This window comes from Notolepis coatsorum (genome assembly GCF_963971535.1).
Source record: "Notolepis coatsorum genome assembly, chromosome: 5".
In the NCBI taxonomy this organism is placed as follows: Eukaryota; Metazoa; Chordata; class Actinopteri; order Aulopiformes; family Paralepididae; genus Notolepis; species Notolepis coatsorum.
This window is the reverse complement of record NC_140169.1, coordinates 24,819,710-24,840,245: the sequence shown is the minus strand read 5'-3', so window position 1 is coordinate 24,840,245 and position 20,536 is coordinate 24,819,710. Positions and strand designations below refer to the sequence as shown.

Genomic DNA, 20,536 nt, shown 5'->3' with positions numbered 1-20,536 from the left:
GTTCCCCAAACTCCTCTACATGCCCCGATCTCAAATGGTTCACGACAGTAGACATAATGCTAACGTTAGCCAGCGCCATATATCGAGTAGTACTATGACCCGGACGGGCAAGGCATACGTTTCCTGAAGTGACGTCACGGCCGTGCTAGCGTCTGATAAGCTTTTAGATTCGGCTCATTAATATGCACCTGTAGTGACGTCTGCGTTTGATAAGCTTTTGTGATTCGCGCGTGCATGTTATTCGTGCGTGGACCTTTTTAACTCTTTCGGAGTGGCATTTCCGGTGTCAAATGGAAAAAAATTAATAATGAAATTATATACCAATGATGTAAACTACCCATAATTGATCAGTAGGGTTTAACCTGGATGTTGGGCTTTAACGAAGAAATAAAAAAATACTGTATGTAAACTATCCTGCACGTTGTTCTTCCATGTATTCAACGGCTTCATCAGGCAAGTCGAGGTAGACCCTCTGTCCCTGTCTATCGGTGATGCGAAGCCTTGCAGGATATAACAGTGTGGGTTTGAACCTTTTCACAAAAAGTTGAGACATCACTGCCTTGTAGCGGCCTCGTAGAACCACCACTTCCCGACAATAATCCTGTGGGGAGCTACTGTTGATCGCCCTGGAGGGCAAGAAGGACCAGCGCACCATCCCTAGGTTAGTGAATCCTAGGCCCCATCCACTCCTGCTGTTCGACCTCCACTTCAACATTCCTGGCCTACAGTCGGGGACTCAGCTGGACCCAGCTCTGCTGCGTTCTCACTACCAGGTGGCCGTGTACATCCACTCCCATAAAGCAGGGATAATCCACCCTGCTACATTTATATACTCTATACTTGTACACCTGCATATAACCGATAGCTCTGTATGATAGCATGTACAATAATGCTGTACATGTATATATATTTATTTTCACCACATATATATTGTGTTGAAATGATAGGGTGTCCTGTATGATAGGGGTGGGTTGGCCTTCTCTTGCAGAAAGGCGCAACAAACATTGGTATTTATTTATTTTTAAAGCCCTTATTGGTAAACAACCTGTTTATATCTTTTTACTGTTAGATTGGAATATTGGAACCTATTCAATCTATCTATCTATCTATCTATCTATCTATCTATCTATCTATCTATCTATCTATCTATCTATCTATCTATCTATCTATCTATCTATCTATCTATATGAGATTTAATAACAAACAACGTGGCTGTAGGCTTACTTGAAGCTGATGATGTTGGGGTGTTTGAGTTTTCGAAGGTGTTTGATGTCCGTCTCTTTCTGCTCCCGGACCTTCTTGATGGCCACCTCCTCTGAGTGGAGCTTGCCCAGGAAGACGGCCCCCTGTGCCCCACTGCCCAGCCACTGCAGCTCTGAGATCTCCTCAAACGGAACCTCCCACATGTCTACACACACACACACACACACACACACACACACACACACACACACACACACACACACACACACACACACACACACACACACACACACACACACACACACACACACACACACACACACACACACACACACACACACACACACACACACACACACACACACACACACAGTAGAAGAGGTTTGGAATGCAGACAAACTCAATGTACCCAATTTAGTATCAATCCATGATATTTATAGCAGTCATCTGACTATGGGGCAGACTGTATAACCTTCAGCGTCTACTCAGCTGAACTACTGTACATTTGACGTGTCACGAAGTTGGCGTTGATATTGTTAGAAGTTCAGTGGAGATGGAATGTTGAGAACAAAAAATATGATGACAGCTATTTCTACAATAGCTGTACGATGACTGCATGTAGAAACATACAAGGATTACCGTATGTAAGAAAGAAAGAAGCCATTCTGGAAAATGGACAGAGAATAAGACAGAATAGAGCCTCTTTATGGTTCCAAATCAATCTGCACATTATTATTATTTTTTTTTATTGTCTTTTTCCCCCTTCTTTTTCCGTTTTTCTCCCCTCCCAATGTTAGTCGTTATGCCAATTCCCAATCCCCTTCCTGGTTGCACTCTACCCCCTACCATCAGTCTGGGAGGGCGGAGACTATCGCATGCTTCCTCCGACACATGTGTACCCAGCCCATCACTTCTTTTCACCTGGCAGCGCGGACTCTCACTGGGGGAGTGTAACATGTGGAAGGGTCACACTACCTCCCTCCAGATCCTTCCCTCGCTGTGCAGACGCCCCGACCGAACTGTAGGAGTCGCTGTTTACAATGACCCCGACCCACCCACCGGCTTCCCTCCCGCTGACTCTGCCAATCGAGCCAGTATGACGGCCGGCCCAAGGCAATGCTGGCAATGCTGACAGCCAGATTCGATACCAGTGTCTCTTGCGTTGGTGACGAGCGTTTAGTCCGCTGCGCCACCCAGCCGCACCAATCTGCACATTATTATAAATGGATTAACAAATGTGAGAGGTATTTTATATCTGCAACTGCTAGCTCACATATCAACTAACCGCATTAACCCTTTCACTCACTACCACACTACCAAATGGTTAACCCTTTCATTGCGACAATACAGAAGGTTAACCCTTTCACTGCCACACAACAAATGGTTAACCCTTTAACAAGGTTAACCCTTTCACTACCACACTACAGATGGTTAACCGTCGGTAGTGTGGTAGTGAAAGAGTTAACTAGAAATAAACCCAAGACTTGGTATGAAAAGGTCAGAGTCGCATATGCTCAGATGTCATATCCTGTTCCATCCTTGTTAGCTAAGCGGTTATGGAACAAGTGTGGTAGAGGAGCTATGCCGCCGAATGCTTCAGCACAGACAGTACGCCAGCTGACCATGAGGACCCAACCCAGTTATGGCCAGCTTCCCCAGGCAGCCTTACAGGCGGCATCGCCTTCACCATGACCCATGACCCCAATTCAACCTGACAGCTGAGCGGCTCCACTTAAAGGCGCGATATGTTCCGGCCGAGGCAGAGCGATTCAGTTACAGTTCAGGAGGACACCGGGGGGAATGGAGATGTATCTGACGCGGGTATAATTGCTCTTAAATATTGGAAGGACAATTAGGACAGAACACAATACGCCCAGGTTCCCATGTAACAATAGGAAGAGCTAACCTTGCTGCTGTAGCTTGTATTCCGTGGAGTAGGTCTTTCCTATGATGTTCCACACTGGCCGTAGACATCCAAACAGGCCTTCCAGGAAGCCCCCTGAGCCAGGGCCCGCTCTGTGGAAGTGCAGCTTGATGTCGTCATGGTGGTGGGGGTGGTTCTGCATCCCCTGCCCGCCGTGGTGCGGACAGTCCCCCTCTCCCACCCCCTCCTCCCCTCCGCTGCCGCAGCGGCCGTGGTCACAGGAGGCGGGCGAGCCGACCTCCTCGTGGTCGTGCTCCTGGATCTGCAGCACGCTGTTGTCAAAGTGCCCCCCCTCGCTCCGCACAGAGTCCTCGCTCAGGGCCGTGTTGGGGGGGCTTGTGCCCCCCAGGACCGAGTCCTCGTCCTGGCCCGGGGGGTGCAGTGTCTGCAGGGGGACGGCCAGGTGTGTCGGGAGGGCCAGGTCTGTGATGATCTGAGGGGCTAGGTCAGGGGGGGGAGGAGCCTGTGGAGGCTGAGGTTGATCGTTGGGGGCGTTGGCTTTCTTCTCGTTGTCCCCGACGACGGTGAGCTTCAGCTCCTCCTTCAGCTTGCCCACCAGCAGGCCGGGGCAGGACGTCCAGGAGAGCACCTCGGGGGAGCTACCCATGGTGCCGTGCGTGTGCATGGGCTGCCCAGTGTTGACGGGTGGGGCGTGGTCCTAACACACAGGTCTGACTGAAGGCTCGAGGTCACCTGCAGGAGAGAGAGAGAGAGAGAGAGAGAGAGAGAGAGAGAGAGAGAGGGGGGGTTAGAGAGAGAGAGAGAGAGAGAGAGAGAGAGAGAGAGAGAGAGAGAGAGAGAGACACGGAGAGACACGGAGAGAGAGAGAGAGAGAGAGAGAGAGAGACAGAGAGAGAGACAGAGAGAGAGAGACAGAGACAGAGAGAGGAGAGAGACAGAGACAGAGAGACAGTGAGAGAGATGAGAGAGAGACAGAGAGAAAGAGAGAGAAGAGAGAGAGAGACAGAGAGAGACAGAGAGAGGAGAGAGAGACAGAGAGAGGAGAGAGAGACAGTGAGTGAGAGAGAGGAGAGAGAGTGATGTTAAGTAAGACTTCAAGTAGATAAACAGTCGATGAAATGCAGATTAAAATGTAAAGTTAAATCCATTAGATAGATTGACTCCACTGATACAACATAAACACATGACCACGGTACCCCATCACCCCCCTCGAAGAGAGTCAATCCCCTCATTCGCTTTCATAGATCTGGGATTGAGAGAGAGCTTATATTAATATGAGAGAGAGACAGAGAGAGAGAGAGAGAGAGAGAGAGAGAGAGAGAGAGAGAGAGAGAGAGAGAGAGAGAGAGAGAGAGAGAGAGAGAGAGAGAGAGAGAGAGAGACAATTGAAATATTCTGGGAACCAGCAGGCTGATTTGAGGGAGCACATGCACGCACACACAAGCAGGGTTTTGCTGTGTCCTGTGAGCGGAGGCGGTGGCAGGGATTAAACCCTGGCTGTGTATTAGGAGAGCTGAGAGCCAAACATCTGGTGCACGCAGTCCCTTCTCACTGCACAAGCAGCAGGGCTGAACTCCATCACCCACACAGCGAAACATATCACCTATTCTACACTCACTGACCCTGTGGAGGAACGTCCACCACGCACTCCTAATCTGCCTCCCCTGTTCTTACGCAAGTCAGCGCTGGCTGCATCAGGCACAGGTCCAGAACTTTCCCAAAACTGAATGATTCTAGTCTTAATATGCAGTTCACAGAGGTCATGGAGTAACATGTTGTTGATCATGTGAGGCAGAGGGAGGGGATTGGTCTGAAATGACCCCTTTGAATACTTCCTACGGTTAGCTAAGCGCTGCTGCAACTGCTGCTTTCTCAGGCCCAGTTGAGCCCAGAATAGACATTAGTTACATTATCGTTTCAGTTCACTTTCTTTTACTGTGGATAGTCCAAGCAGTACAATAACCGTTTCCTAGGAACTCCTGGGGTTGGAGACTGGAGGAGTGAAGAGAAGAAACTGTAGGACAGCAAAACACAAAAAGATACAAGTAATATGTAATACATATCTAGTAGGGATAGAAAAATATATTGATATTCAGTATGGGGCAGAAGAACGTATGGCGATATCAGCTACATTTTATTCTTCCGTAGTAGTAACCACAAATTAGACGACTTGATCACTGTTAATGTTAATAATCTGACTACTACCGCCAGCTAACAGCACTGGCAATCATTGTACCACTTCCTAAGGAATAAAAGAAGTACAAGATAAAGTCAAGTCGTTCGAATTATTTCCTTCGGTCAAGAAAGGCAGTTGTTTTTGCCTACAACACCATCCAGAGGGAGATTTGGTCAGCACATATAGCGTAACTGCCCGGATATCTGGACAATCACTTTTACAAGCTCTGTCACCCGTTGATACAGTTTTGTTTGTTGTTGAATTTCTATCATACCATATTGTGATTGTGCGTATCGAATTGTATTGCAAGGTAAGCATAATTGTCCCGTTCCTAATACGTAGCATAGCATAAGTTGTAGCCATTTAAAATGCTTGAGGTATAATGCATATGGAAACAATAAACCCTGGTTCAACAAGGACATAGCATCACTACGTAAAGAAATAAATAACACAGCTTACATAAATGGAAATAAAGAGCAGTGCAAATCTGCAAAATATAAACTATGATCTGCCATCAGGCAGGCCAAATCAAATCATGCAAAATAAAATGGAAGATCAATTCGCTGCCAATAATCCCAGAGAAGTCCCTGACAAGCTGTGACATGAGTAGAGCTCCGGACTCATGATCGGAAGATCACCGGTTCGAGCCCTGGTCAAGGCTGCTGTCGGAAAGTGGTGTTGTTGTCCAGCAGGGGGCACTCTGTCCTCTGGACTTGGACTCAGTAACAATGCCCCTGTTACGGTGATAGGGATACCATACAGCTGCGAGTGCCTTCAGATGAGACGCTAAACTGAGGTTGTTGACTGAATTCTGTCGTTAAAGAACCCAGGATGCCTATCGTAAAGAGTAGGGGGTTCCCCGGCGTTGCTGGCCAAATTCCCAATCAGGTGGTCCAATTCTACACCGCCATAATACAAAGCCTCCTCACCTCATCCATCACAGTCTGGTACGGTTCCACTGACAAACACACCAAACACAAACTTCAACGCATCACCAAGACAGCCTCCAAAATAATTGGCTGCTTCCTTCCCTCTCTGGACTCCATCTACACCTCACACACAGTCACCCACTCTGGTAAAATAGTCAGCGATCCCTCCCACCCAGCACACCACATATTCCAGCGCATGCCCTGAGGTCGCCACAGGTCAATTCTAACTAAACACACACGCTTCAAGAACAGTTTCTTCCCCACAGTAGTCCGAACACTAAACACCCTGGCCCGCCCCCCCTTGCACAGACGGGCAAGCATCCGAACTGAACTGAACATGAACTGAATTGAACTGACACTGACTGACACTTGTTATATGTGACTATCCTGTATGTATTTATTGTGGGGATTGGGAGTTGGGAGGGGGGCGTTTGATGTTTCATGTTGATGTCCCAGTGCTTAACTAACTTAACTATGCTGTACCGCAAACAATTAACACCAACCATAGTTGTGTGGCATTAAAGTATCTTGTATCTTGTATTGGGCTGGTTAACAGCTGAGAAATAAAGCTGAACTTTGCCACAACCACCTACCCTGCTTGCTTTGCTGCGCATTGGTCACCACGGCAACGCACACTGTGTTTTCAGACAAACAGCTGGCCATTTATCTGACAGCAATTGTTTACCAATCTAAGCAACAAAAACACACAACTTCACTGAATCAATTTGAGCCTAAATTACATTTTACTCCACCCCTCCCCCCTCTATAAAGAGAGCGTGTTTATACAGCAGAGAACAGAAAGAGTGGGAGACAGAGAGAGAGAGACAAGGAGGAGAGACAGAGAGAGAGAGAGCGAGAGAGAGAGAGAGAGAGAGAGAGAGAGAGAGAGAGAGAGAGAGAGTGGACACTATGTACGGCTGATAGCCGAGGAGCAAAGTCCAGGAGGGAGGAGAGAGAGAGAGAGAGGGATAGAGAGAGAGAAAGAGGGGGAGATGGAGGAGAGAAAGAGGGAGGAGAGGGGGAGGAAAGAGAGAGAGAGAGAGCAGTGTGGTGTATGTATGTAACGTGGCAGTGGCAGGTTTCCTAGGAGGAGGAGGAGGAGGAGGGGACAGTCCTCCTGGCTGAGTCAGTCCACTTGAACCCTTGCTTCCTTCACCTTGCTCTGTCTGTATTTCAGACCTGCTCTATGGAACAGTGTCACAAAATACCTTCGCCCTGCTTGGCTGCCACCATACATAACTATAATCAAACTCAGCTGACCCATCCCATGATCATAGCCGTGGCCTGGTGGTGTGTGTGTGTGTGTGTGTGTGTCCTTGCTTGCGTGAGTGCATGCACGTTTTCCTTTATGTATGTGCTTATATCTATCAGTACCTGGCCTGCTTGTATGCATGTATTCCTGCATGTGTGTGTGTGTGTGTGCGTGTGTGTGTGCGTGCGCTGGGGGTAACATGAGCGCTATGTAGAGTGTGGCTGCCAGATGCTCATCTATAATGCAGGTCTGTCTCTTAGCCGGGTGCTGAGAGTGCAGAGGAAGAGGAGAACGCTCTCTCAGGTATCCAATAAATCTGTCCCTTCCACAGCCGAGACAACCGAGCTGTGAGTCGGGACCCGGCCTGTAATTCCACCCGCAGGCCGCATCTCAGAGCCGGGCTACTGACGTGGGATGCTGAGGATGGATGTGGTTGGTTGACCGGTTGGTTGGATGGATATACACACACATATACAGTACGTGCATGCTTAAAAGACGCACATACAGTACACACACACACATGGATGGATGCATGTAGCACACCCATGCAGACACACTAACACTTGCACGTGTGTGTACACACACATAGACACACCCATGTGTGCATACTGCCCTGTGCTTCGCCTATTCGACTGCCCTGTGCGTCAATGGGCGCTCACTGAAAGAATTGTATTAATGCACCGATCGCTGACCAGTGCCCTCTCCTCATCGTTAGAATGGGGAGGAGGGTAGAACGCCTTCAGGACAATGTCCCTGGGACAAAAAGAGCTCCTAATGTTCTTAGGGCCAAAAGCAGCGTTAGGTCTTAGAATAGCACTGCTGCCGTCTCCATTGACAGTCAGGCATTCCATAACGACTGACAAATCGCACAGCTTGCTGAAGCGCTTTGCCGACATGATAGCCAAGAGAAGCGCTGTTTTGAAAGACAACTGACCCAAGGCTTGTGGCCGTGCACCTGGGACAGGGCTTCCTGAGACCATGGGATGGGCCACGGTGGTGCTGCCAGAAGCTGCATCAGGTCGAAGGAACCAGCGTGTTGACCCCCTGGTCCGGCGCTATCAGAATGAGAGTCCGGTGCTCGAGTCTCACCCTCTTCAACAACTGATTCATCAAGAGAAACCCATCTGGCCACAGGAACAAGGAGAACGCATTCACTCCCAGTAGGCGGTTCTCTTTCAGAACCACAGGGGACAGTGAGTGTTATCTTTGCTCACAAAGAGATCCACTACGGTTCCAGATCTGTTTGACAACGTCTGGATGTAACCGCCACTTGTCTCGCGCGGTCTGCTGCACATTCTCTCCACACCCACAATGTGGAGAGCTGTGAGACTGCACAGGTGGTCTGAGGGTGAAGAGGGGGAGCGAACTCCGCCCTGTCTGTTTATGTAGGCTGCCGAGGTTAGTCATTTGGACGTGACATCATCCTGAGGTAGCACGGCAGTACCCGGCTGCCTCAGGCGGTCACTATGGCCTCTCACGGCAGCTAGCTGTGGTGGAGGCGCTGTATTGGTCGAGGCATCTTCTCCGGAAGCCAAATGGCATTAGGGCAGAGCAGCGAGATATGGGGGTAGCGCACCGATTCCTAAGTGAGGACCTGATTGAGGCCTGCTGGCGTCAGTGTGGTGAGAGACAGAAACTGAGGGTGTGGTCTGCATGAGCGTCGTGTTGTCATGGTTTGTGTAGTGAAAGGACAAACAGGCAGATGACAGAATATTTATTGACAGGACACAAAAACCAGGAACAAAATGAAAGAGGTGAAAAGGCTGGCAGCAGAGCTGACTAACCTAAGCTAGAGAAACACTAGGAACAGCGGGATAGAAGAGATATACAAGACAGAGAACACAATGAACCTAAAGTAACAAGACAGAGAACACAATGAACCTAAAGTAACACGACAGAGAACACAATGAACCTAAAGTAACACGACAGAGAACACAATCAACCTAAAGTAACAAGACAGAGAACACAATGAACCTAAAGTAACAAGACAGAGAACACAATGAACCTAAAGTAACAAGACAGAGAACACAATCAACCTAAAGTAACAAGACAGAGAACACAATGAACCTAAAGTAACAAGACAGAGAACACAATGAACCTAAAGTAACAAGACAGAGAACACAATGAACCTAAAGTAACAAGACAGAGAACACAATGAACCTAAAGTAACAAGACAAAGAACACAATGAACCTAAAGTAACAAGACAGAGAACACAATCAACCTAAAGTAACAAGACAGAGAACACAATGAACATAATAGGCAAAGCATACAAGTAACAAGACAGAGAACATACTGAACAAGGAACTATTAGAGACTAGATAGAGAACCTAACACATAATAACTGAAGAAACAACACCTAAACTAGACCTAAACTGTTAAACAGCATATATAGAACCACAAAATAACTACACTAACATGGGGGGAACATGAACAGGAGAGAGAGGGAGATAGAGAGAGAAAGAGAGAGCGAGAGAGATAGAGAAAGAAAGACACACGGAGAGGGAACAGGGGATACATGCCCATGGCAGAGATGGAGGGAACAGAAGAAGAGCAACGCCAGGCAGGACGGGGCAAGAGAGAGGCAGAGGTGGGTGTGTGTGTGTGTGTTTGTGTTTGTGTTTGTGTGTGTGTGTGTGTGTGTGTGTGTGTGTACATGTGAAAGGGCAGTCCATGTACTGGCAGGAGAGTGGGCCAGATTGTCCAATGTCCAAGGCAGAGCAGGGGGAAACAACACATGTAGAGTGAACTAGGAGGAGCCGAATCCCGTCCAATCTTTCGCGGTCGACTAAAGACGCACTTCTTCAACCATTATCTGAAATAATAATAAAAAGAAAATCTAACCCTAACTAACCTTACTGTCATGCACTTGTCCTAATAAACTAACCTACACTGTAACACGCAACACTTTGATGAATATTGTTACTCAGCTGATAGAGTTGTACCCTTCCTGATGACCTGTCGTACAGAACTTGTAAGTCGCTTTGGATAAAAGCGTCAGCTAAATGACTAAATGTAAATGTAAATGTATGAACTCCATGACAGCCTCAGGGACAGAGAGCCGAGGTCGAGTCTAGGCAGGCCAGGGCGTAAGAGGCAGCTCTGCCAGCACTGGAGGCACAACTAGACCCCGTGTGAGTGACCAAACCATGTCCACGTTCATGAGTGACTGACTTATAGCCTGTACACAATCGGTGATCGTGGCTAAACCGTACGGCTGCTGCACGAGGGCAATGTGCCATGTGGCAACAGTATTTTTCAGAGGGACATTTTCTTTGTTTATTGACATAATCAATAAAAGATTTCACCACAGTTTCAAATGGTGGGAGGCGCATGGGTGCTACCCCCCCCATGGTGGCAGACATTTCCCTACATATTCACTATGTTGGTCACATCATAGTGGGCACATGAATCCTCCAGTGCACCATTTTCTTGGAAGTGAGGAGGACCCTGTGACATCACCAGAGTTACTCTATCTGCGTTAACAAGAGTGAGGACCTGATTGAGGCCTACTGGCTGTGCGTGGTGAGACAGAAATAGTGGGGCGTGGTCCGCATGACACCCATATATGCTGAACGGCATGCAAGGCCTAGGGAGAGAGAGCCGGGACTCCCCCAAGTCGAGACAAGCCCGACTCTGGCGCTAGGAACGGCAAAATAGGCAGCTCTAGTGAGATGATGTGAACTCTGTGAAGAGGACATGACCAGACCGTGCCGGTGTACGGGTGTGACGTGGCCAGAAGCGGCACGGTCTGGTCGTGTCCTCGTGGAAAGGGCACAACCGAACCGTGTCGGTGTATGGGAGTCTTACTGCCGGCACAAAAATAACGTGGTAGGCGGTGATTGAGTGAAACTGTGGGGCTGCCTGCACAAGCACAGTGTGAAAGGCGCCATTGGAGGGTGATTGCGGAGCTGCCTGCGCAAAGATGATGACAATCCCCCCCAGACAGTCGCTTCTCGGGTCCTGTGGGTTGGTCCCAGGCAGACGTCCAGGAGGGGCGTTGTTTGTCTGCATTTGATCTCTCGGCCAGGGGCCAGAGGCAGGAGCCAGAATGTCCATGTCCTTATTGTTGGGTTGCTCTTTTACCTGTCACCACTGAAGACAGGTATAAGAAGGGGATAGTGACATTGAGGAAACACCAGAGACTCACCTGGTCGTCTTTCTCCCTGAGAAAGGCACTGGAGGAAAATGAGGGCATTCCTTACCACGATGTCTGGAGAAACCTCCTCGTCTCGCCGGGCCAAGGGGCATGGTTGTGACCGGAATCCCCACAATGACGAGCACTGGCTTGGGGATAGCCCTGAAAAGAGCTGTCGAAAAACCGCGCGGTGGGACCGGAGATCCTACTCGTCGCGGCCGTTTGAGAGGGTACTGGCGCCAGCTCTTTCAAAAGCGGTGGCTGTCCACGGGATCGGTCCTGGAATGGACCGCTGGGTTGGGTCTGGAGCGGTCTCCATGAAGGGAAGTTGTCTACGTCAGTGAGGAAGGTGTGTACGAGCTTATCCTGTCAGCGTTAAACAAGCGGAAGGGAAACTGGCCACTACTCCTGGTTATATACTAGCAGGGGGGCGCGGCCTGGCCGGTGCGGTGCATTGATAATATTCTGTCAGTGAGTGCCCATTGGCCCAGCACCAGTGTGCCAGTTGCGCCAGTATGTTATATAAGTGTGCCTGACACCAAGATTAGGAAACAGACCTCTCTCTCTCTCTCTCTCTCTCTCTGTCCCTCTCCCTTCCCATTAATCACTAATGGAAGATCTCTGTGGCCATAGAAAATCATGAATAATGTCTGCACCCCAATCAGCAAAGGACCTACGGTGTCATTTACACAGTCTTCTGTTTACGGGACTTTCTGAAGTGACCACAACCGGGGCACAGCATGGCGATCAATCTCTCTCTCTCTCTCTCTCTCTCTCTCTCTCTCTCTCTCTCTCTCTCTCTCTCTCTCTCTCTCTCTCTCTCTCTCTCTCTCTCTGTGGCGTGAGAAAATAAAGGGGGTCACCTTGTCACACATTAGATCGATGTCAATCCCAGAAACCCATTACTTTTATGGCAGGACTATTCCATATATAGTCCATATACTCAAATATTCATTCACACACTACTTAATATGTAGTGTATATATACGATTTGGATGTCAATGTAGATGTTTCTGTTCTCAGAACTCAATGCATAAAATAAATATATACTATGGACACATCAATGGGGAGAGAGAAAGCGAGAGAAAGAAAGACATAAAACGAGAGGACAAACGAGAGAGAGGAAGAAAGACAGAGTGATAGACAGCATGAATGAGAGAGAGATATATATAGAGGCAGAGAGAGAGGGGAGAGAAACAGATACAGTATATAGAGACAGAGAGAGAGAAACAGATATATAGAGACAGAGAGAGAGAGAAACAGATATAGAGATACAGAGAGAGAGAAACAGATACAGAAACAGAGAGAGAGGATCAGATATATAGACAGAGAGAGCGAGAGCGAGAGAGAGAAAGAGAATTATCATGGGCTGATCTTTTAATCCCTCTACAAGGGCTCCAGAGACAGGCCCGTACGAACACAGACCCTATTCAGCCTCTCCACCTCCATCTCTCTCCCTTTCTCTCTCTCTCTCCTTATCTTCCTCTGGTGTATTAGCCACAATCCCAATTTACACTAGTATTATACATTATTGTATACAGTGTATACACAAAGCACTGGAAGATAAATACCTACCAAACACAGACATACATGATTGGAGGAGTAACAAATTATACGGTTATGAATTACAGTATCTGATTTCAGTTCATTAAAAAGCACCAAAAGAAAATGGAGGTTATATAAAAAAAGAAAAAGAAACAGTTATAGCTTATTCGCCTACTCAGAAGTACATGTCAGAAGTCGTGTGTTTGTGTCTAAGATCTCAATACCAGTTTTGACCAGATCCAGTAATCCCACTGCTCCTGCCAGCGGTCCACAGCGAGAGCAGCTCTGATCAAAATAACCACTCAGCAAACACCGACGTGATCTCTCTCAGATTCTGTTTCAAAGCCACCAGGCCTCCCTGAAGACACCGCCGTTTCCTACCAAAACATGACAGTGGAGAGGCAGATGATGATGATGCAGCAGAATTCACCAAATGGCCTATGCACACACACACACACACACTATGTGCACACACACACACCACACACTATGCACACACCATGCAGCATCTGTGGCCCCCCCAAATATGGTCCACATTAAGGGACCCACCGCTGAGCCCCATGGGGGACGCCTCCTTTAGTTAACAGCTGCTTCACCAACAAAGCAGGGTTACAGCGGTGGTTACAGTCAGTGAGGTTACAGTGAGGTTACAGTCAGTGAGGTTACAGTCAGTGAGGTTACAGTCAGTGAGGTTACAGTCAGTGAGGTTACAGTCAGTGAGGTTACAGTCAGTGAGGTTACAGTCTGCAGGGTTACAGTCAGTGAGGTTACAGTCAGCAGGGTTACAGTCAGTGAGGTTACAGTCAGTGAGGTTACAGTCAGTGAGGTTACAGTCAGTGAGGTTACAGTCAGCAGGGTTACAGTCAGTGAGGTTACAGTCAGCAGGGTTACAGTCAGTGAGGTTACAGTCAGTGAGGTTACAGTCAGTGAGGTTACAGTCAGTGAGGTTACAGTCAGCAGGGTTACAGTCAGTGAGGTTACAGTCAGTGAGGTTACAGTCAGCAGGGTTACAGTCAGTGAGGTTACAGTCAGTGAGGTTACAGTCAGTGAGGTTACAGTCAGTGAGGTTACAGTCAGCAGGGTTACAGTCAGTGAGGTTACAGTCAGTGAGGTTACAGTCAGCAGGGTTACAGTCAGTGAGGTTACAGTCAGTGAGGTTACAGTCAGTAGGGTTACAGTCAGTGAGGTTACAGTCAGTGAGGTTACAGTCAGCAGGGTTACAGTCAGCAGGGTTACAGTCAGTGAGGTTACAGTCAGTGATGTTACAGTCAGTGAGGTTACAGTCAGCAGGGTTACAGTCAGTGAGGTTACAGTCAGTGAGGTTACAGTCAGCAGGGTTACAGTCAGTGAGGTTACAGTCAGTGAGGTTACAGTCAGTGAGGTTACAGTCAGTGAGGTTACAGTCAGTGAGGTTACAGTCAGCAGGGTTACAGTCAGCAGGGTTACAGTCAGCAGGGTTACAGTCAGCAGGGTTACAGTCAGTGAGGTTACAGTCAGTGAGGTTACAGTCAGCAGGGTTACAGTCAGCAGGGTTACAGTCAGTGAGGTTACAGTGAGTGAGGTTACAGTCAGCAGGGTTACAGTCAGCAGGGTTACAGTCAGTGAGGTTACAGTCAGTGAGGTTACAGTCAGTGAGGTTACAGTCAGTGAGGTTACAGTCAGTGAGGTTACAGTCAGTGAGGTTACAGTCAGTGGGGTTACAGTCAGTGAGGTTACAGTCAGTGAGGTTACAGTCAGTGAGGTTACAGTCAGTGAGGTTACAGTCAGTGAGGTTACAGTCAGCAGGGTTACAGTCAGTGAGGTTACAGTCAGTGAGGTTACAGTCAGCAGGGTTACAGTCAGTGAGGTTACAGTCAGCAGGGTTACAGTCAGTGAGGTTACAGTCAGTGAGGTTACAGTCAGCAGGGTTACAGTCAGTGAGATTACAGTCAGTGGGGTTACAGTCAGTGAGGTTACAGTCAGCAGGGTTACAGTCAGTGAGGTTACAGTCAGCAGGGTTACAGTCAGTGAGGTTACAGTCAGTGGGGTTACAGTCAGTGAGGTTACAGTCAGCAGGGTTACAGTCAGCAGGGTTACAGTCAGTGAGGTTACAGTCAGTGGGGTTACAGTCAGTGAGGTTACAGTCAGCAGGGTTACAGTCAGCAGGGTTACAGTCAGCAGGGTTACAGTCAGTGAGGTTACAGTCAGTGAGGTTACAGTCAGTGAGGTTACAGTCAGTGAGGTTACAGTCAGTGAGGTTACAGTCAGTGAGGTTACAGTCAGCAGGGTTACAGTCAGTGAGGTTACAGTCAGTGAGGTTACAGTCAGTGAGGTTACAGTCAGTGAGGTTACAGTCAGTGAGGTTACAGTCAGTGAGGTTACAGTCAGCAGGGTTACAGTCAGTGAGGTTACAGTCAGTGAGGTTACAGTCAGCAGGGTTACAGTCACAGGGCTGTACGCTAAGCAGGCCTGTACACTGCGATGATATGATCGCAAATTGCCCCCTAATTTGGTCCGTGCGAGTTTAAAATAATATCTGGGGGCAAGCTTGCGAGTGGTGATTTCAACCCTTCATTCGCATTTCACTCCTAAATTAATCCATACAAATTGTAGTAAAACATTAGCCTACAACCAGGGCTGTACAGTGCAATATAATGTTGCGGTTGTAATTTCATTAGACAGACCAGCGCGGACCTTTAATAACATGCAATTTAATTGACACGAGCAATGAGCTAACGGTAGCTTCTAACCAAGGTCTCCATTAGGATTATGCTAAGCTAACTAGCGATCTCTGCTAACCCTGGAAAACGGTCAAAGCGGACTCCACAAGACTAGTTCCATTCGTGAGGAAAGGGGGTGGGTTATATTGACAACGCTTGACAACAGAAGTTTAAACATAACTTCATATTTATTGGTTATTCGTTTCTGTATATCATTCAATTCCCATCTCCGTGTGTCTCCATCTCTTCCTGTTTACATTCGAGTGTGACGTCATCACCTACGGCAGCTTAGACGATCAAAACCCGAAGGGGGGCGCGCTCTCTCTCTCTCTCTCTCTCTCTCTCTCTCTCTCTCTCTCTCTCTCTCTCTCTCTCTCTACATTCAATGATTTAAAGTAGCCAAATGTTACACACAGTATAAATACTAACTGGATAGTTGATGATATAAACATTTAATTTCATTATCTGAAATATTCTAAAATCATTAAGTCTGTGTGATTATTATTTTCTCACAGTAGTGTGTGTGTATATATATATAAATATATATATATATATGTGTGTGTGTGTGTGTATATATGTGTGTGTGTGTGTGTGTGTTTGGCTAAAGTGGATAGAAAACACAGTACTGTGTAAAAGGCACCCAAGAGTTTTTATATAAATTGTCTTAGATGTAAATAATTTTTTTTATTAGTGTGTCAGTAGACTACTCTTAGTACATTTTCATTAAATTATTTTTTAAAGCATCTTCATGGTTTAATAATGCAAACATATGTTGCAGGGACTTATTATAATCATCATATTGGCGTGACTGTATGCATCAAAGGGTTCAATCAAGCATTTTTAAGTGCTTTAGAGGAAATGTCAAAATATCGCGATATCATTTAGAGGCCATATCGCCCAGCCCTACTATAATGGTAAAATAGTTATTTAAAAATGTGCCCCTAAAAAATATTCTTTGCCCCTAAATTTCTCATTTAGGGGCAAGTGTGCCCCTAGTGAAAAAGCTTAGCGTACAGCCCTGCTAAGCTTTTTCACTAGGGGCACACTTGCCCCTAAATGAGAAATTTAGGGGCAATAAATATTTTTTAGGGGCAAATGTTTTAATAACAATGTTACCATTATTTATATCGATTGTTTTTGATTTAAAAAAAAAGAAAAAAAATTATTTTATATAATTTTTTTTTAATAAAATATATATATTATATAATCATACTTGTAGTTGTATTATCTGCGAGACATCGCCACCACGCAACAAGTCTAAATGCTCGCTATATGCAACCAGCTCCACTGTCTGTGTGTACTGAGTAGCCTCCAGCTACGGCCAGGATTCTCCGGAGCTGCAGCTGGGCCCTATACTGTAGCCTCCAGCTACGGCCAGGATTCTCCGGCGCTGCAGCTGGTCCCTATTGACTATATTCAGCGTGCCCTCAGCTCGAATACGCATCGACTCAGTGTTATAAGAGATTGATATCAGGACGGAGCTATCTGAACTATTTAGTTTAATGGGACGTTTCGTTTTGAACAGTAAGCTAACGCAAGCTATCATGCACTACTAGACTTACTGGAGCATTTGTTGATAGCTATCAGTAGCTAGCCGGCTGGCAGGCTCACCGAGGTCCCAGTGTTTACAACAGCCACGGGTGCGAGAGCGCTGAGGAGGAGCAGACGCCGCAGCTCGCTGATCATACCTGCTGAGTGCTCACTGCTCAGCTCGCGTGAGTGACGTCATCGCGTCATCACACGCCTTGGATAATTTAGGAGTGAAATGCGAATCCAAGGCTTGAAAGCACTACTCGCAAGCCCGCCCCCAGATAATATTTACCAATCGCAACGGCCAATTAAAGGGGCAATTTGCGACGATATCATCGCACTGTACAGCCCTGAGTCAGTGAGGTTACAGTCAGTGAGGTTACAGTCAGTGAGGTTACAGTCAGTGAGGTTACAGTCAGTGAGGTTACAGTCAGCAGGGTTACAGTCAGTGAGGTTACAGTCAGCAGGGTTACAGTCAGTGAGGTTACAGTCAGTGAGGTTACAGTCAGTGAGGTTACAGTCAGTGAGGTTACAGTCAGTGAGGTTACAGTCAGCAGGGTTACAGTCAGTGAGGTTACAGTCAGTGAGGTTACAGTCAGTGAGGTTACAGTCAGTGAGGTTACAGTCAGTGAGGTTACAGTCAGTGAGGTTACAGTCAGCAGGGTTACAGTCAGTGAGGTTACAGTCAGTGAGGTTACAGTCAGTGAGGTTACAGTCAGTGAGGTTACAGTCAGTGAGGTTACAGTCAGTGAGGTTACAGTCAGTGAGGTTACAGTCAGTGAGGTTACAGTCAGTGAGGTTAGAGTCAGTGAGGTTACAGTCAGCAGGGTTACAGTCAGTGAGGTTACAGTCAGTGAGGTTACAGTCAGTGAGGTTACAGTCAGTGAGGTTACAGTCAGTGAGGTTACAGTCAGTGAGGTTACAGTCAGTGAGGTTACAGTCAGTGAGGTTAGAGTCAGTGAGGTTACAGTCAGCAGGGTTACAGTCAGCGGGATAGTGGTGGTTGGGGAGGTGGTTATACTTGTGAGGAGAGGCAGGTATAGTGTGATCTCCCGTCTTGATCGATAAGTAATGTAACACCTCAAAGTGCCATGACTACGTACATTTTATAACATGAGTGGGAATCGCCCCTAACCCTGTGAGCTACAGGACCACAGCTTATTGATTGTCAGGATTAACATTTTTGTTTTTAGTTAATTAGTCCTTTTGAATGATTTTTGTAATTGATGACTTATTACAAGAACAAGAGCAATTTATTTTGCTTCAGCTGCGATATGTAGCTAGCATAGTGTTAGATATTGCTGGGGACCAGCAACGTATACCATTGACCATACCACTGATGTCAATACATGGACAGTGTCCAAGTCGAGTACAGGCTTGAGATTAAATGAAACCGATTTGCGATCTTTCATGACTTCTTTCCTTGTAGCAAACGGGAGAGAAAAAACAGCTGATGAAACGTCTAGCGAAGGCTTGGCAGAATAAAGCTCGTCATCCCTAATTAGCTAGAGGAAGCAATTAAGAACAACTCATTCATTAAAACCAAAAAGAGTGAGGTGGAGACTTTGATGATCAGTAAGCTCAAGACCCACGTGTTTCAAAGTCACTGTGGTCTGAACACCTGACCGGGGGCCGCCTCTGTTTTCCAGGTCACGGTGGCACCGTGGCATCCTGTGTTCTGGTGAAGTTCATACTCCCTCAGGGACACGGCCAGCAGTTGGGTAAACAACATTAACACGTGGCTACAAGCAAAGCACAGAAAAGGTACATATCCCGCTAGCGGGTGGAACAGGCCGCTAGTCGTTCCAGCTTTAAAGGAAAGATTGGGCGACAGCAACAACATCTAACGTAGAGACATCCTGAACACAATTCCGATTATGAGAGGCCTATCCAGTGCGTCAATCAGTAAAATGTGGGATGGTCAATGATGTCTAAATCTGCGTTCCCTTCCTTTCCTTGCCCCAGGGTACGGCTCGAGGGGGTTGGGTTAGCTAGGTGGGTGTAGAGGTAGGAAGACAATGTAAAACACCTGGTGGTGACTGGAAGGGAGATCAGGTCACACAACAGTAGGGCATAACAACAAATATTGTTTGTTTCCTGTTGGTTGTCAGTTAAGGCAGGTAGGTAGGGAATTTATTTTATTTTTTATTTTATTCTTTCCCACAGCGACTATGGATAGGGAATTTCTTTAAAATGTTCACAACAACATGGATGCATGTACTCTGCCAGCATGTTTAATATCCCTAAAGGTTTGACTAAGATTTCTATGAAACTTTATTAAAAAAAAAATATATATATATATCCTACTGTTGTGTGACCTGATCTCCCTTTCCAGTCACCACCCAGGTGTTTTTACATGGTCTTCCTACCTATACACCCACCTAATATATATATATATATATTTTTTTTTTAATACTTTTTTTTAAACTCATAAAATATTGGGTCGCACCTAAATCGGCAGGGTCGGTCGGCAACCGGAAACAAACCATTATTTTTTTAGGCCTAAGCTTCCCTGTCCTGTCTGCCTTTCTGCCCTACCTAGTACCTATCTGCTTCCCTGTCTGCCTTTCTGCCTACCCTAGTACCTATCTGCTCCCCTGTCTGCCTTCTGCCTACCTAGTACCTATCTGCTCCCCCTGTCTGCCTTTCTGCTACCTAGTACCTATCTGCTCCCCTGTCTGCCTACCTAGTACCTATCTGCTCCCCTGTCTGCCTTTCTGCCTACCTAGTACCTATCTGCTCCCCTGTCTGCCTTTCTGCCTACCTAGTACCTATCTGCTCCCCTGTCTGCCTTTCTGCCTACCTAGTACCTATCTGCTCCCCTGTCTGCCTTTCTGCCTACCTAGTACCTATCTGCTTCCCTGCATGCCTTTCAGTTTGCCCCCTGCCTCCCTCCCAGCCTCTCTCTCTCCCTGCCTGCCTGCCTCGCTCTCTCTCCCTCTCTCTGCTTCTTTCTCCCTGCCTCTCTCTCTCTCTCTCTCTCTCTCTCTCTCTCTCTCCTCTATCTCTCTCTCTCTCTCTCTCTCTCTCTCTCTCTCTCTCTCTCTCTCTCTCTCTCTCTCTCTCTCTCTCTCTCTCTCCTCTCTCTCTCTCTCTCTCTCTCTCCTCTCTCTCTCTCTCTCTCGGTGCATGCTGGGAATGAGATTGGAGAGGTTGGAGGTGTAGTGAGTTTTTTTCCTAT

General features: G+C 47.1%; 1 protein-coding gene across 1 annotated transcript in view; it reads right to left on the bottom strand.

The window, feature by feature from the left end:
- map3k13 (mitogen-activated protein kinase kinase kinase 13) overlaps positions 1 to 20,536 on the bottom strand; it is a 132,528-nt gene that overhangs the window by 57,521 nt on the left and 54,471 nt on the right. Inside the window, exons 3-4 of the mRNA XM_084314962.1 lie at positions 3,110 to 3,820; positions 1,225 to 1,408 (exon numbers count right to left, since the gene is read on the bottom strand). Of these exons, the coding sequence (XP_084171088.1) occupies positions 1,225 to 1,408; positions 3,110 to 3,752 (827 nt within the window). The 5' untranslated portion in view covers positions 3,753 to 3,820. The remainder of the gene's footprint in view (positions 1 to 1,224; positions 1,409 to 3,109; positions 3,821 to 20,536) is intronic.